Source organism: Vigna radiata, unplaced genomic scaffold (genome assembly GCF_000741045.1).
Source record: "Vigna radiata var. radiata cultivar VC1973A unplaced genomic scaffold, Vradiata_ver6 scaffold_161, whole genome shotgun sequence".
Taxonomy (NCBI): domain Eukaryota; kingdom Viridiplantae; phylum Streptophyta; class Magnoliopsida; order Fabales; family Fabaceae; genus Vigna; species Vigna radiata.
Genome location: NW_014542362.1, coordinates 73,159 through 89,481, shown reverse-complemented (window position 1 = coordinate 89,481; position 16,323 = coordinate 73,159). Strand labels below are relative to the sequence as shown.

The following is a 16,323-nucleotide window of genomic DNA, read 5'->3' as shown; positions in this document are numbered from 1 at the left end:
TAAATTTCTCCCTGAAATTTCTTCCACAACGTTACCACATATATTCACAACCATGTTATCAATCCATGAAACATCATTGCGCATATTAAACATATATAAATATCATGGGAAATCCTTCTCAAATAAATCAAAGCATCATAACATCATTATATACACATTGACGCTCATAAATGGCACTCAATGCTAGACCTTTGGCAAAAGATGGCGCCCAACTACAATCTTGACACTTAGTGTCATTCTTCTCTCAAAATGTTGTGTTCAATGAATCCATTTATCGCTCAGCAACCTAGAATTAAAATTGTTCCAAACCTGCAATAAAACTCAACGGTGCCATACCACCACTCAACGCTAAAGCATTTGCATTTATGAACGCTTAGTGGTATAGGATTGGCGCTCAACAGTTTGGAGCTAAAATGGTTCAATACCTGCCTAATGAACTGACACTCAACGCCATCTTGCCACCCGCTCAGTGGCATATCAAATACCAGTAGATGCAAAATTAGTGGTTTGTGAAAGTGAAACCTATTCAAATGGTCAATTTGGTATTCCCTTCTTAGTACTTAGTTTCAAAATAGTTTTTAATGTCAGGGCACTTACCGATTTACTCAATTGATCATATTCTCATTTTTCCAATTCAACTTAACTTAACTAAAAAATTCAACATAGAACAATCAATACAACCAACTCAACAATTCAAATTATCTCATACCATTCAACAAGCAGACTACACAACTCAAATCATCAATAACTTAGAAACACTGCACTTATTTTCCCTTACCTGATAGACAACCAAACAACTATATAACCTTCAAAAACACCTTTAAACACTCAAAAAGCTCTATTTGCTCTCATGAATAACTAAAACATGATTAAGACATGTGATTGAGACCACTAATCAATAAAAAATCTTAATGAAAGTTCGAACATCACATGCGAACTAAGAAAGTTCATATGTCTAATATAACGTACAAACTAGAAAAAAAGATAGAAAACTAACTCTATTATAGATTTGATTAGATAGAAATAGAAACTTGTCTCAAAGATTATCCCAGCAGTCTCCGATCTTCAAATAAATGAACACACAGTTACAAAGTATAAAGAAAAATAAGAAATATAAAGAAAGGTAATTTAGAGAAATATTGTGATTTTTAAGAAACAAATAATTTTTTTTATCAAAATCAATATAAAATTATATTAATGCAGTAACGAGTATATTGATTTTACAAGATTTATAACAGTCATATTGCTATTTTAAACCTAAAATAACTCTAATAAAAAGGGAGAAATCGTATAAACAAATAATTAAAAAAAAGAGAGTAGTGATGGCATTAGTAGTTTTACAACATTTAAATTTAGAATATCTTTATCATTATTATAAATTAAATTTTAATATAAGTGAGTAATAAAATATTTTAGCACCATATATTATAATGATAAACATCCTCCTGATTACTATATTTCATTAAAAACAAAACTAAATTTTTGAAAAAATAGAGATAAAAGAAATATTAAACCTCATGTTAAAAAGCTGAACCAAAAAACGAAAAGCGTAAATAGCCTTTCCGTTTTATTTAAGTGCCGTCCACTCCCTCCGTTGCATCCAAAAGCAGAAAAAGGAATAAAAATTCGTGGAGTTAGTTAGTTCAGCCTTAAATGCATTTTCAGAGGAAAATTAACTAACCACTTCACATGCCCTATAAGCCATTTTTGCTACATTCATTTAATATCAAACACCCATTTTTCCTGCAATTTCTATTCTCAACCACCCATCAAATTAAGAAAGAATAACAAACACTTTCATTTACCAATAAATTACATGCTTCATCCTACCCACTACTTTTGCTTAATTCAATATTTATTCCTTTCTTAATTAACTGTTTAGATTTAAAAAAACAATATTTCTAAGTTCCAGTTTTTACTAATTATTTTAAAAAGGGTAATGATATTTTGTGACGTGAATTTACACTGAAGTTCAAAACAAGTGGCAGATTAAGGATGTCTTCTTGGTGCTAAAAGTTAACCTAAGCTATCCAGTTATTTTTTCTTTAAAGTGATGGTGCAGAAAGGAAAGTGGTAACACCAAGAGGACATCCTTGAATATGCCATTTGTTTTGAACTCCACAATAAATTCACGTCATTCTATCATTTTATTTTTTAAACCACGTGGATCACCCAGAATGTGACACGTGGCGGTGTAAAAAATTTTTCTGGATATCAAAGTATCATTACCCTTTTAAAAATAACTACTTTTTCAATGTGTAGACAAATTATTGGATAGTTACGTATTACTTTATAAAATAGTTTTAGTTTTAAGTTTAGTTTAAAAAGTGAACCAACTTTTATACCAAATAGAAAATCAGTTTACTTTAAAATGGATTATTGAAAAGTAATTTAATTCTAAACCATTTTATAGCTTGGTTTGGATAAGTTTAATTCAGCTGTCTAATAACTAAATTTTGTACACCTCTACTTTTAAGTGAGATTAATTATGACTTTTAGTTTTTCAGAGTAAGTAGGTCTCAATCTCTGCTTATCTTTACACTTACCATGAGGTGGACAAAAATGTCTTATAAAACTGTGTTATTTTTTTAAACTTATACATCAAGTGATTTTAACCTTAAGAAAGTATATTCATAATTCATTTTGTCATCTAAACTAAACTAAGAATGATTAAATAATAAATCTTTGATGATTTCAATTCGCAGTTAACATTATTATAGAAAACAAGGGATGCTTTATATCAATAAATAATATTAAAATATCATATCGTTCATGCAATATCTATCTTTGATCATTGATGGAGACGATTCTTACTTGTGTTATACTTATCTCCTCGTTTCATATCTATATAAAGGAAAAAAATCATATTATTAGAAAATAGAAAAAAAGAAATCAATAAATATTAATAAGAAAACCTATCAATAAAAAATTATATAACTTTTTGTACCATAGATAAAGATTTATAATTATTCAAAGAAAATAAATAAACACTATTTACACTGATAAATATTTTTTTTTTCTTGAGTTAATACAGTTATGATGTATTCTTACATTACAAGGTCATAGAAACCGTGTCATAGGATCTAAAGGCTTTCACTTGTCTTCTCTCTCCTGAGATAAGTCCAAGGTAGGTACCTTTTTGTCCTCTTTCTCTATACTTTTTTCCTTTTCATTTGGAATATCTGCACACACTATATTCCTTGTTGGCTACCGCCGTAACTTCTTGCCACATCTTCTTACATACAAATAAATGTATTTAATTTAACATATTTCAAAAAGAATCATTTTCATCCATTATTCGATAAAAATCTATAATCAGTTTGCTAATAGAATCTGATTTGATTACTTTACTCTATCAATACATTTACAGCGATAATTCTCAGGGTAATTCCTTTCAATTTCAATCAAGCCACTTTTACAAGCACGTCTAATTAGATACCTAAAAGGGAATGATAATTTTTGGTTGTTTGATAATATAACATTATTCCGTCTCTCGGCGGCAAACAACATTTTGGTTGCCTATAAATTGGAGTTGTTTATTAAGTACACGAGAGTGTCTAATTCTGTTCCCAAGTAGTTCCCTTGTTCACTGTCTCCGATGGCTGATTATTCAGGAGGATCTGAAACACACGAGGTAGTTGTCAATGTAACCAAGGACACCCCAAAAACAGTGGAACGCTCCGATTCCTTTGTCTCTGTTCCTTTCTTGCAGAAGGTGGCTCCTAGTCTTGCTTTTGTACCCAACAAAGAATTATAATGCTGTTATTAATATTTATAAGATGTATAGTCTATATTTTATTGTGAAAAATTGAACAAGAAGAACTGAATTTGGACATGACAGTATCATGGTTTGGTAACTTTTGTTTGTTGATGGACACATGCAGTTGATAGCTGAGGTGGTGGGCACATATTTCTTGATATTCGCAGGATGTGCTTCGATTGTGGTGAACAAGAACAATTCCAACGTGGTAACACTTCCTGGGATAGCAATTGTTTGGGGGCTGGTTGTGACAGTGCTGGTTTACTCTGTTGGTCATATCTCTGGTGCTCATTTCAACCCTGCTGTCACCATTGCCTTTGCTTCCACCAAAAGGTTTCCCTTGACGCAGGTGATGCAGCCACAACCATTTTCTAGACTATAAACTTGGTGGTTTATTTGGAAATTGTACTACTTTTCTTCTTTGTTTGTCTTCAAAAAACTGTGAAAGTAAACTCCTTACTTGTTATTATACAGGTACCAGCTTATGTTGCAGCTCAACTGCTAGGAGGCACACTTGCAAGTGGAACTCTGAAGCTGTTGTTTATGGGAAAGCATGACCAGTTTTCAGGAACACTTCCAACTGGAACTGATCTGCAAGCTTTTGTGTTTGAATTCATAACCACATTTCTCCTTATGTTTGTCATATCAGGGGTTGCCACTGATAACAGAGCGGTAACATCTCTCTCACCCACGCTTTCTAATCAGATTTGAAAACCTTCTTTTACACACAATATTACTTTTCAACCACAGTAACTAAGCAAGATCATTAACTTTTGCCCAAGATTCAAGATATTTTCATAAGCCTGACTGTTTTGAACCTGAGATACTTTCCCTCACAGGAAACAGTATTAAATAATGTTAACATAGTTTGTAGCACAAAACATTAATTCGTCGTTCTAGAGACATTATTAAATCACAGTCTTTTTACAATATTAATCCAATATGAGTGGTTTTTTAAGTAAAAAAAAGTCGGGTTAGTGTTTTGGGTGGTGAAAGTTTAATACTTCATTGGCTCGTTCGTTTTTTAGTCAAAAAGTGACCAACCCAATCCATTTTTCGCTATAATGTCAGGAAGAAATGGAGAGAGGCATGGCAACACTGAGGTTAATGGTTGACATTTCATGATGATTTTTAATAGTAAAGTAATGTAAAATAAAAGAAGAAGATCAGATCAGTTTCTAAATAGTGGAATCAAGAGAGAAAATATACCATCTAGGTCGGCTCATTCACGAAATATTCTTAAGAAGTCCGTTTATTTGATGCTTTGGTTATGATGAGTTGAATTTAAAATTATGCAGATTGGTGAGTTGGCTGGGATTGCAATAGGGTCTACAATACTGCTGAACGTGATGATTGGAGGGTAGTTAACGAATCCAAAGCCTAATAAAATGGAAAATGTTGTTGTTGCAATAGTAAGTGATGAAAGTGTTTGATATTTGACAGGCCAGTGACAGGAGCATCAATGAACCCTGTGAGAAGCCTTGGACCTGCTTTTGTGCACTCAGAATACAGAGGAATATGGATATTCATTTTGGCACCAATTCTTGGAGCTGTGGCTGGAGCATGGGTCTACAATATCATTAGGTACACAGATAAGCCACTGCGTGAGATCACCAAGAGTGCCTCTTTTCTCAACGGACGTAATGCTGGCACCAAATAGTTTAACCAAATGCAGATGTTGTAATCTTTTCATCACCTCTAATTCTGCCATGAATCAATAACTTTTTTCATGTAATTTGTCTTTGTTGAAGTAATATTCCAATATAAGTACAAAAGATTTGCATAAACCACTCAAACAAACTACACTCTTTTGTTTCATTTCCTTGTCCCAAAAGATCTTGCGTTTGATCTAAGAATTCATAGTTATTAATAGTAGAACAGAGTTTTGCCAAAAAAGATATAGAATAAATGAGTCATTATTGTAGGTCTCTTCAATGCTATTAATTGCGGACGGTGAGGAATGCCACAAAGTTAAAATTTTACCTTATGAATATAAAAATAATTTCATGAGATCATTAATTAGCGGAAATGCTAAAAAATTATAATAAATATACTTGGATAATTTTGTTAAATTTTTCTAATTGAACGTTAGTTGTTAGTTCATTTTCAAGTAAAACACAGAGAGAATGTAACCTATACACAATGTTCGTTGAACTGTAATTTGTATTTGTTGTAAGAAAATAAGTGGACTATAGTCATAATTGAATCATGTAACTTAAACTATTATCTTCCTAAAATAGAAAAAAATTATCTATTAACTATTAATCATAATGATATATTTTTTAATTTAGAGGTAAATGCTCAATCCAGAAAATGCCTGTTACTTAACAAAATTCATTGTCAATGACCTTACTTGTATGAGTTGTGCTAGTATAAAAGAATGACATAATTTAGCTCCACAATAATGTACATGTGAGATAAAGAATTAATAGTTACAATTTTTTATGTGAATATATTAGTCTTTCCATAAAAAGATTGTTATTTGATAAAAGTAATTGTTAATATTTAATAACAACTTATCATTGTTAATATTTAATAATCATGATTACAAGAAAATAATAAATTTGTAGTGTCCAAATTTCATAAATAATAAACACTATAAAAAATCGTAATTATCGATTAATAAAATTTGTTGGTTGTCACAAAAATCTATTAATAGAAAAAATTATTAATGTAGGATTGATGATAAAATGTTCGTCAATAAAATATTTTTCAATAAATTTTATTAATAGATAAAAAAAACATAATTACTAGCGACAAAAAACTAATAACAAGTATTTGTAGGTAATTATTGACAACGATAATTATTTATCGATAATTATTTATAAGTAATTAATTATTATTATATTTTATTTTTTTTACTTTCTCTTCTTTTGTTTTTTTTTTTCTTTTACCACTCCAATCTTCTTCATCATTATGATGGCTAGTGATGGTGATTTTGGTAGCTCGTGGTGGTGCGAGGCTTGCGATGAAGATAAATTGGTGGTTCGTGGTTTCTTTTGACAATTGTTAATTCGAAGAAAGTTCTAAGTTTAATTAAATTCTTCTTTAATTTCTTTAATTAAAAATTATTAATATACACGTCAGAATCACCAAAACGAAATAACTGACCCAGGTCAATTAAAAATTGCACCATTAACATGTCATGTCAACATCACTTTAACGGTGTTGACCCAATTTAACGGCAAGGCTCTAATTGGAACAATTTTACAAAAATGAGGACCCAATTGAGACAAAGAAAAAGTAAGAGACCTATTGAGACTCCCAACCAAAGAAAGGACCTAGCGAATGATTAATTTTTTTTTAAATGGAATAATATTATCTTTCTCTAAATTAAGATCAATTATATTATTTGTATCATATTTTCTTTTAAAAATTATCTTTTAACAAGTACATCATTGTATATTTTTAATCCATGTTTTATTAGCATCAAGGCCTAACAGAGCCTAGTACCGTCGAGGCCGAACAAGGCCAAGATTTGTTGAGGCCGAGCTTATCGTTTGGTGAACTTATCGTTTGATGAACTAATGGTTTGGTGAACATATCTTTTCGTAAACTTATCGTTTGGTGAACTTATTGTTGGGTGAACTTATCTTTGGGTGAACTAATCATGGGTGAACTTAATGTTGGTAAACTTTAAGTGGGTGAACTTATCGGTGGGTGAAATTATCGTGGGTGAGCTTATCTTGAATGAATTTATCGTGAGTGAACTTATCGTGGACGAAGTTATCGTTGGGTGAACTTATCATTTGTTCAACTTATCGTTTGGTGAACTTATCGTTTGGTGAACTCATCGTTTGGTGAACTCATCGTTTGAGTGAACTTTTTGTTGGGTGAACTTATCTTGGGTGAACTTATCGTGGGTGAACTTATAGTGGGTGAAATTATCGATTGGTGAACTTATTGGTGAATTTATCGTTTGGTCAATTTATCGTTTGGTGAACTTATCGTTTGGTAAACTTATTGTTGGGTGAACTTGTCTTTGGGTGAACTAATCGTGGGTGAACTTATCGTTGGTGAACTTATAGTGGGTGAACTTATCGTGGGTGAGCTTATCTTGGATGAACTTATCGTGAGTGAACTTATCGTGGGCGAACTTATCGTTGGGTGAACTTATCATTGAGTGAACTTATCTTTTGGTGAACTCATCAATTGGTGAACTCATTATTTGGGGAACTCATCGTTTGGTGAACTTATCGTTGGGTGAACTAATCGTGGGAGAACTTATCGTGGGTGAACTTATCGTGGGTGTACTTATCGTGGGTGATCTTATGGTGGCTGAACTTATCGTAGGTGAATTTATCTTGGGTGAACTTATCGTTGGGTGAACTTATCGTTGGGTGAACATATTGTTTGGTGAACTTATCGTTAGGTGAACTTACTGTTGGGTGAACTTATCGTTGGGTGAACTTATCGTTGGGTGAACTTATCTTGGGTGAACTTATCTTGATTGAACTTATCGTGGGTGAACTTATGGTGGGTGAAATTATCGTGGGTAAACTTATCGTGTGTGAATTTATCGTGAGTGAACTTATCGTGGATGAACTTATCGTGGGTGAACTTATCTTGGGTGAACTTATCGTGGGTGAACTTATCGTTGGGTGAACTTATTGTTCGGTGAACTTATCGTTTGGTGAGCTTATGATTTGGTGAACTTACCATTAGGTGAACTTATCTTGGGTGAGCTTATCGTGGGTGAAATTATCGTGGGTGAAATTATCGTTGGGTGAACTTATCGTGGGTGAACTTTTCATGGGTGAGCTTATCTTGGGTGAACTTATAGTTGGGTGAACTTATTGTTCGGTGAACTTATCGTTTGGTGAATTTATCGTTTGGTGAACTTATGATTTGGTGAACTTATCATTGGGTGAACTTATCCTTGGATGAACTTATCGTGAGTGAACTTATCGTGGGCGAAGTTATCGTTGGGTGAGCTTATCATTTGTTCAACTTATCGTTTGGTGAACTCGTCGTTTGATGAACTCATCGTTTGAGTGAACTTTTTGTTGGGTGAACTTATTTTGGGTGAACTTATCGTGAGTGAACTTATAATGGGTGAAATTATCGATTGGTAAACTTATTAGTGAATTTATCGTTTGGTCAATTTATCGTTTGGTGAACTTATCGTTTGGTAAACTTATTATTGGGTGAACTTATCTTTGGGTGAACTAATCGTAGGTGAACTTATCGTTGGTGAACTTATAGTGGGTGAAGTTATCGGTGGGTGAACTTATTATGGGTGAGCTTATCTTGGATGAACTTATCGTGAGCAAACTTATCGTTGGGTGAACTTATCATTTGTTGAACTTATCGTTGAGTGAACTTATCTTTTGGTGAACTTATCTTGGGTAAGCTTATCGTGGGTGAACCTATCGTGGGTGAATTTATTGTGGGTGAACTTATCGTGGGTGAACTTCTCATGGGTGAACTTATCTTGGGTGAACTTATAGTTGGGTGAACTTATTGTTCGGTGAACTTATCATTTGGTGAATTTATGATTAGGTGAACTTATCATTGGGTGAACTTATCATTGGGTGAACTTATCCTTGGGTGAACTTATCGTTGGGTGAACTTATCTTGGGTGAACTTATCTTGGGTGAGCTTATCGTGGGTGAGGTTATCATGGGTGAATTTGTAGTTGGGTGAACTTTATCATGGGTGAACTTGATGGCATACTGCCTCATGTATTTCTTTTACTTTTTAGTGTACATGCAGTCCACTTCTCTTGGAGCACGAGTTATTATAAATATCGGTCTCCACTATTGTATGATTAATTTTTTAGCATAATGAATTGTGATTTATGTAGAGTAAATCCAGACACAATTCTCTCTGAATGTTCATGCTAGAAAGTCTCAATGAACCGCCTCTAGCCACCTTCCGGGCACACTTCTTCCATTTCACTCTTCAAATTCCATTGTGCTTTCACATTTTCTCTCTCCTCCACTCAAATCCACTCCTCCATAGGCACATTAGCACCACTTCAACGCGTCAGATCCACGTCTTCCTTTTCTCATCCACATAACAGTCGCGCTTCCCATTTCATTTCGTGCATATGAAGCACTCGCGATGCTCGTTCCTTTCTCTCAAGAGCATCTCATTGCCTTCAACCCTACGCCAACCACAAATCCATGTTTCTGTTCCTTCACCGAAATGAGTGATACCTAAGAATTGTTCGAGTGCAGATTGGCATGAAAGAAATACAAAAAGAAGGCGGGTGTTAGAGTGAAAGCGAGGGCCAGACACAATCGTAAACGCTTGCATAAATGCCTACCGTTCAAATGCAACTGAGTGGGTGCTACGTTCAGTTCACGAAGAACACCAATCTCGAAGTCCGAAAAGGGCAACCGAACGCCTAAGTCACGGTAGAGGGTAGAGTACACGTAGAAAAAGTCAATCATGTAACCCTCCCTCCCATGGCAAGCACACTCATTTCTTTTGCAAACGACTAACTTAAAGCAAACAACATTGTTAGGCCCCGCTACCAGGTATACTCGATCCTTCAATTCCTACTTCATGAGGGCTCAATTATAACCTAGCATGGCCATGGATGAGGCCAACACTCCATCCCATTCCCCAGCCGTGTCTATTTCTATTACAACCTTCAAATCCTCTTTGGCCGGAATTACATCCTCTACAATTGGAGTAGCTTCGTTATTTATGTCCATGGGCTCTCTGTTGTCAACTGAAGCCTCTTCCTGTTCGTTCGACCCTAAAATGGAAGACCAAACTGACCATGATGACTCTACTACATCATCAGCATACCCTTGGCCTACCCTCATTATAGACTCCTTAGACGATAAGAGTTTTCCAGGCAACATTATTACCTTTGAAAGAAGAGAAAGTTTTCAACGCTCGGTTGTCGACAAGAGAAAAAGGGCAAGTGTGAAAATGACAAGGACCCTACACTTTATTTATAGCTGAAAAGCAGGTTTTGCAAGCAAATGTCGCCCGTTAAGGCTACCCTAATCCAATGCTCCAAAACACACAACCTTTCATTTCATCGAATGCACGAATCCCAAAAAATCACGTGTCTCACTCATATTGATTCCTCTTCTTAGTAACTGTCATAACTGATAACTTCCCCCAACGTTCGGTGCGAGGACAATCATCTCCATCCCAATACGAGCAACCTTTCCACATTCTTGATAATCCCTACGCCCCTTTTTAAGGGAAGATGGTGCTTGAGCTTGGAGGTTCCTATGTACCATACAATCGCCCGACTGGTCAATGGACTAAGTGATCGGTCAGACAACAACCTGGTAACAGATCGTAAAGACAATAATTAAGATAATTAATAGGTAATTAACAGAGTAATAAAAGCTATTAATTGATGATTAAGAAGAATAATAAAGACCATTAATGAGTAATTAATGAACAATTAATGAATTTGATTTAATTAGAATCCTGTTGTCAAGTTTATAAAATATAGATTGACGTCAAACTTACTTTGAAAAACTTAAATCATTGAGTAAAATTATTGACTTAAACATCAAAATACTTTTTATAATTATCTAGTAAACTAAACAATTGAAGAATCCTAACACAATTTAGAGAAAAATCAAAACCAAATCTTCGATCCATTGACAGAAATATGTTATGATTTTATTAGTTTGTATATTCAAAATGTATAAAAATCAGGTTTGGACAAATTGATTGATTATTATTAAAAATAGTATTTTTAAAACTTTACTTGAATTGTGATAAAGATTTTTTTTTTATCATAATCAATTATTTTAAGAATTTCTCTTAAAAACCTTGACTTAGTTTTATATAATCAAGTATGTCCTAAACCTAATAAATTCTGCTGAAGACTGTTCTTCTCTGAAGATCATTGTAGGAAACAATTCAACCTTTAAAAGAAGAAACTTGTAATGATGACGTCATAAAAAATTCATACACCTTTAGCTTTTAACTTTATATGTTTTGCTAACACAACTTCTATCTATCATCTCGAAAATTCCGAAACATCCACATAAACTTCAAAAAATCAAATTCTATATACCAAGAACATTTTGTCTTCAACACAAGACAAACAAAATGCGGTAAAGAATAATTTAATTTAACACACTCAAATTAAATTGGTCTCGTGAAGTCTTTATCTACGTTAGTCCTTTTTACTATATAATCTGGCACGGCAAACGGTAGTAAAAATTTTCTCTTTAAATAATAAAAAGTTAAAAAAAATATTTGCAAAGATATTGAAATCTTTACTTATTTAAAATTGATCTAAAATAAAAGTTAAGTTTTAATATAATTAAACAGATTAGACCTAATAATTGTTTCTGTCTAACGCTACCTATAGGTTATAAGTACAAATTAATTACTTTTAGAGACTAACAATTTTTTCTAATTGGTTTTCTACTGCTTTTTACAGTGTCACTAGCGAGAAAGAAAATTATTGAATTTGCAAATGAGAAGAAGCTGAGTGAATCTTTGACATATCTACTCCGCGTAAATAGTTTAATCTTCTTGCCCATTTTTAATTCTTTTAATCAAATAATTGAATCTACTGTGCGTAAATAATTTGGTATACGTCAATCTTCGCGTCCACGTATTAAAAAATAATATAGCCGCGATCAATATTGAAGATTGTTCCAATATCAGGCTTAAAAATATTTGTGATTTATTTAATTATTTATTTCCTTACTTGTTTAATGTAAAATTTTACTAATTTGGTTTCTTAGGTGAGAAAATGGTAGACCTAATTTAACATTAATTAAGAAGATGCGTTTTAGTTAAATTCATTTATTATTCTTAACTTCGCATCAATTTTTTATTTTGATTAAGAAAGAAAGAACAAAAAGAAAAGGAAACGAAATAAGTCAAAAACAAAGAAAAGGAAACAAAACAATTGTTATTAGAAAAAAGTTGGTTTAAACCCTTTTTTGTTCCTAAGTTAAGTTTTGATGTTCACTTTAGTCTTCATTTTTTAAAATGTCAACCTTTAGTCCCTATGATATGAAAAATGTATCAAATCAGTCCTCATGACAGCATTTAATAAACAATAAATCACAAGTTTTCATACTTAGTTATCCAATATTTTGTGATTTGTGAACGGAAAGTATTATGAACAACAAATCACTTAATGAAAAACTTGTGATTTGTTAATCAATAGGACTGATTTGATACATTTTTCATATCATATGGACTAAAGATTGACATTTTTAAAAGCATGGACTAAACTGAAAATCAGAACGGACAAAAAAAGGTTTAAACCAAAAAAGTTTTTTTAACAATTTTTTTTATAACTTTTTTTATAATGTATAGGTCCATTTTAACTAATTTGAAAATAAATTCAATCATATCAACAAAGAGGTGACAAATGTTCTCTTATGAAAAAGTTGTTAAAAAATTGTTATTATTATTATTTATTGGATAAACTCTTTAAAATAAATAGTATTAAGAAAAAAAGTTTAACAACTTTTTTTAGGAACTTTTTTAGTTTGTAATTGATTGGTTTTTAATATTTTTTTGAAAATTTTGTTAAAATATTGTTAAAGAAAATTGTTAACCCGCGTCATCAGATGAATAAATAGAGATCACATTCCACTTTCTCCAATCTTCATATTCACTTTACGAATCATTTCACTTATCTGCCGTTTCTTCATATTTCTTTCTGCAATGGACGAGAATTCAACAACAAACCACGAGGTGGTATTAGATGTAAACAAGGATGTCTCTAGAACAACCGAAGACTCAGGCTCCTGTCTCAATGTTTCTTTCTTGCAAAAGGTGTGTCATAATTTCTTTTCGTTGCCTGAATCCGCAGAAAGAGGAGTAAAATTAGTTTTTTGGTAGATTACACTGCATATCTTTTAATCAACATAATCTTAATCTATTGACCATGTTGAACTAAAAGCGTTGAGATTGGAAATGCCAACATGGGGTTTGTTTCTTTGATGGATACAGTTGGTGGCTGAGGTGGTGGGCACGTATTTCTTGATATTCGCAGGGTGTGCTGCAGTGGTTGTGAACAAGAACAACGACAACGTGGTAACACTTCCTGGGATATCAATTGTTTGGGGACTAGTCGTGATGGTGCTGGTTTACTCTGTTGGCCACATCTCTGGTGCCCATTTCAATCCTGCTGTCACCATTGCCTTTGCCTCCACCAAAAGGTTTCCCTGGAAGCAGGTGAACCAAACACATTATTTTCTCTTCTTCATTCATGATTAGATCAAGTAGGTGGGAAAATATAGGTCAAACGATAGTATCATTGGAAATTGTATAGTAAGAGAAATTTGGTTATTTTATACAATATTTCAATGCAACTTAATTTTTAAAAGAGAGATACAATTACAAGTAAAAGAAAAATTTGTTGATGTGACATACGGAATTATTGAGAAAACCGTGTTGTATAAACATAACATCTCACCTTAAAATACATATTTGATTTTATACCAGTTTATATTTATATATAATTGATAAACAAAAACGCGTTATTTGTCTCAATTCGTCTCAAAATGATTGGCATGGTTATAGTTATGTTTGATTGAACATTGTAGGTACCAGTTTATGTAGTAGCACAGGTTGTTGGATCCACACTTGCAAGTGGGACTCTCAGACTGATATTCAGTGGCAATGAGAACAAGTTTTCAGGAACACTTCCATCTGGCACTCACGCCCAAGCTTTTGCGGTTGAATTCATTATCACGTTTTTCCTTATGTTTGTCATATCTGGGGTTGCCACTGATAACAGAGCGGTGAAGTTTTATTCCCTCCTTAACTTTTGTTTTGCTTCTTGTTTGGTTATACATTATAATTAGCTCTCGATAACAGCAACAAAAACATTTTTATTAACAAGTTAGCAGTCAATTACGGTTGGCTAATCAGCTCCATAAAAAAATGAACTTGTCTGAATATATTTGTTGCGTTTTGAATCATTTGGAAGAAGCTACAAGTTTGAATCACAAGATACGTCTTATACCAAACAAGAGTCCAGATTTGAATATTTGTCTCTTGGACCCTGTGACATGGTGGCCTTTATTTATTCATTTTATTTGTTTTCCAATGTTGCAGATCGGTGAGTTGGCTGGGATTGCCGTTGGGGCCACTGTGCTGTTGAATGTGATGTTTGCAGGGTATTATTGCATATCTTATCCAAAGCTAATTGAATATTACTATGCACACACATTAAAAAAAATGCTTTATGTTATACCTTTCGGAAGCAAAGTAAAGGTGAAAGTATGATCTCATGCATCAGCGTGATATCATAATGAAAATGATGTTATTATGTAATTACTGATAACATGATTTGATGATTTTGATACGTGACAGACCAATCACAGGAGCATCAATGAACCCAGCAAGAAGCTTAGGCCCTGCATTAGTGCACAATGAATTCAAAGGAATATGGATATATTTAGTATCTCCAACATTTGGAGCTGTTGTTGGTGCATGGGTTTATAACAGTATTCGTTACACAGATAAACCACTGCGTGAGATCACTCAAAGTGCCTCTTTCCTCAAAGGAAAAGGGCATAGATGATTATGAGGTGTGGTTTAAAGGAGTAACTTTTGCAGATTTAGTTCTCACCAATTTTAATTATCTTCAAGATCATGTATCAGAAGCAAGTAAAGGGAGGAGATACTTGTATACCTTTTTCTCTGTTCTTCGTTTTACAGTGTCAATGTAATGTAACAATTCATCAACTTACTAGATCAATCTTAATGGGTTTACGTCTATGTTGTTGTAAAACTCATATAAAGAAATTAAAAATTTGCCTTTTGTTTTTCATTTTATGAACTCTCTGTTGCTAGATTTTATGACTTGCTTGGGCTATGATATATGTTTTTCATTTTAATAGTATATTGTTTTTTTATAAATATAATAAAATATGTATATATAAATATTTTCTAAACCAATTTCATAACAACATATATTAATAAAATCATAAAAATTCCATTATTTGAATTTTATTTTTCAAATTGGAATATAGTAAATGATAAAAAAATCAATTTAGTACCAAAAGTATTGATATATTTTATTTTTAGCACAATAAAAAAAAATCCAGTCTTGTTACAATAAAAGAGCAAATTTTTTTCTAAACATTAATTACATGTGTTTTTTTTTTTCTTTTTAAAAATACATAATAATTACTAAAAACCAACCACACTTTAAATTTTTAATCATTCATAGAATTTTAATAAAATTGGCAAAAATAAAATTTATATTAAGACAATCATTTTCTTTACACGTACCAATATTATGCTAAACTAGTTATTTAGTAAAATTAAAAATGAATCTAGGTCGGCCACTTACTTTACTTTTTTTTCTTTAATGTTCTTTTCTATATTATAGTGAAATTTTATAGCTTAAATATGTTTTTATTTTTTAATTTATAAACTTTGATCTAATTTAATTTAGGTTAAATGTCTTTTTTTGGTCCAATTTTGGTTGTAAAAATTCGAAATGGTCCTCATGTTTTTTGTGTGTTCAATTTGGTCTTAAAAAACGTAATTGGAGTTCAATTTCGTCCTTTTCACTAACTCCGTTTAAATTGATAACGATTTGTTGTCCAAATGTACAATTCTATTCTGAAGTGTCATTTATTAGCTTACTT

At 32.4% G+C, this 16,323-nt stretch overlaps 2 protein-coding genes across 2 annotated transcripts; both read left to right on the top strand.

The window, feature by feature from the left end:
- The first annotated feature begins 3,540 nt into the window (after nt 1-3,540).
- LOC106779799 (nodulin-26) lies at nt 3,541-5,547 on the top strand. Its single transcript, XM_014667996.2, has 5 exons — nt 3,541-3,715; nt 3,885-4,109; nt 4,235-4,432; nt 5,059-5,120; nt 5,204-5,547. The coding sequence occupies exons 1-5, from the start codon at nt 3,599-3,601 to the stop codon at nt 5,418-5,420; spliced, it is 819 nt and encodes a 272-aa protein (XP_014523482.1). The 5' UTR covers nt 3,541-3,598; the 3' UTR covers nt 5,421-5,547.
- A 7,779-nt stretch (nt 5,548-13,326) lies between these two features.
- LOC106779792 (nodulin-26) lies at nt 13,327-15,497 on the top strand. The gene is made up of 5 exons (XM_014667986.2): nt 13,327-13,492; nt 13,670-13,894; nt 14,266-14,463; nt 14,780-14,841; nt 15,038-15,497. Exons 1-5 carry the CDS (start codon nt 13,382-13,384, stop codon nt 15,246-15,248), a joined length of 807 nt encoding a protein of 268 aa, XP_014523472.1. The 5' UTR covers nt 13,327-13,381; the 3' UTR covers nt 15,249-15,497.
- The last annotated feature ends 826 nt before the right edge of the window (nt 15,498-16,323 follow it).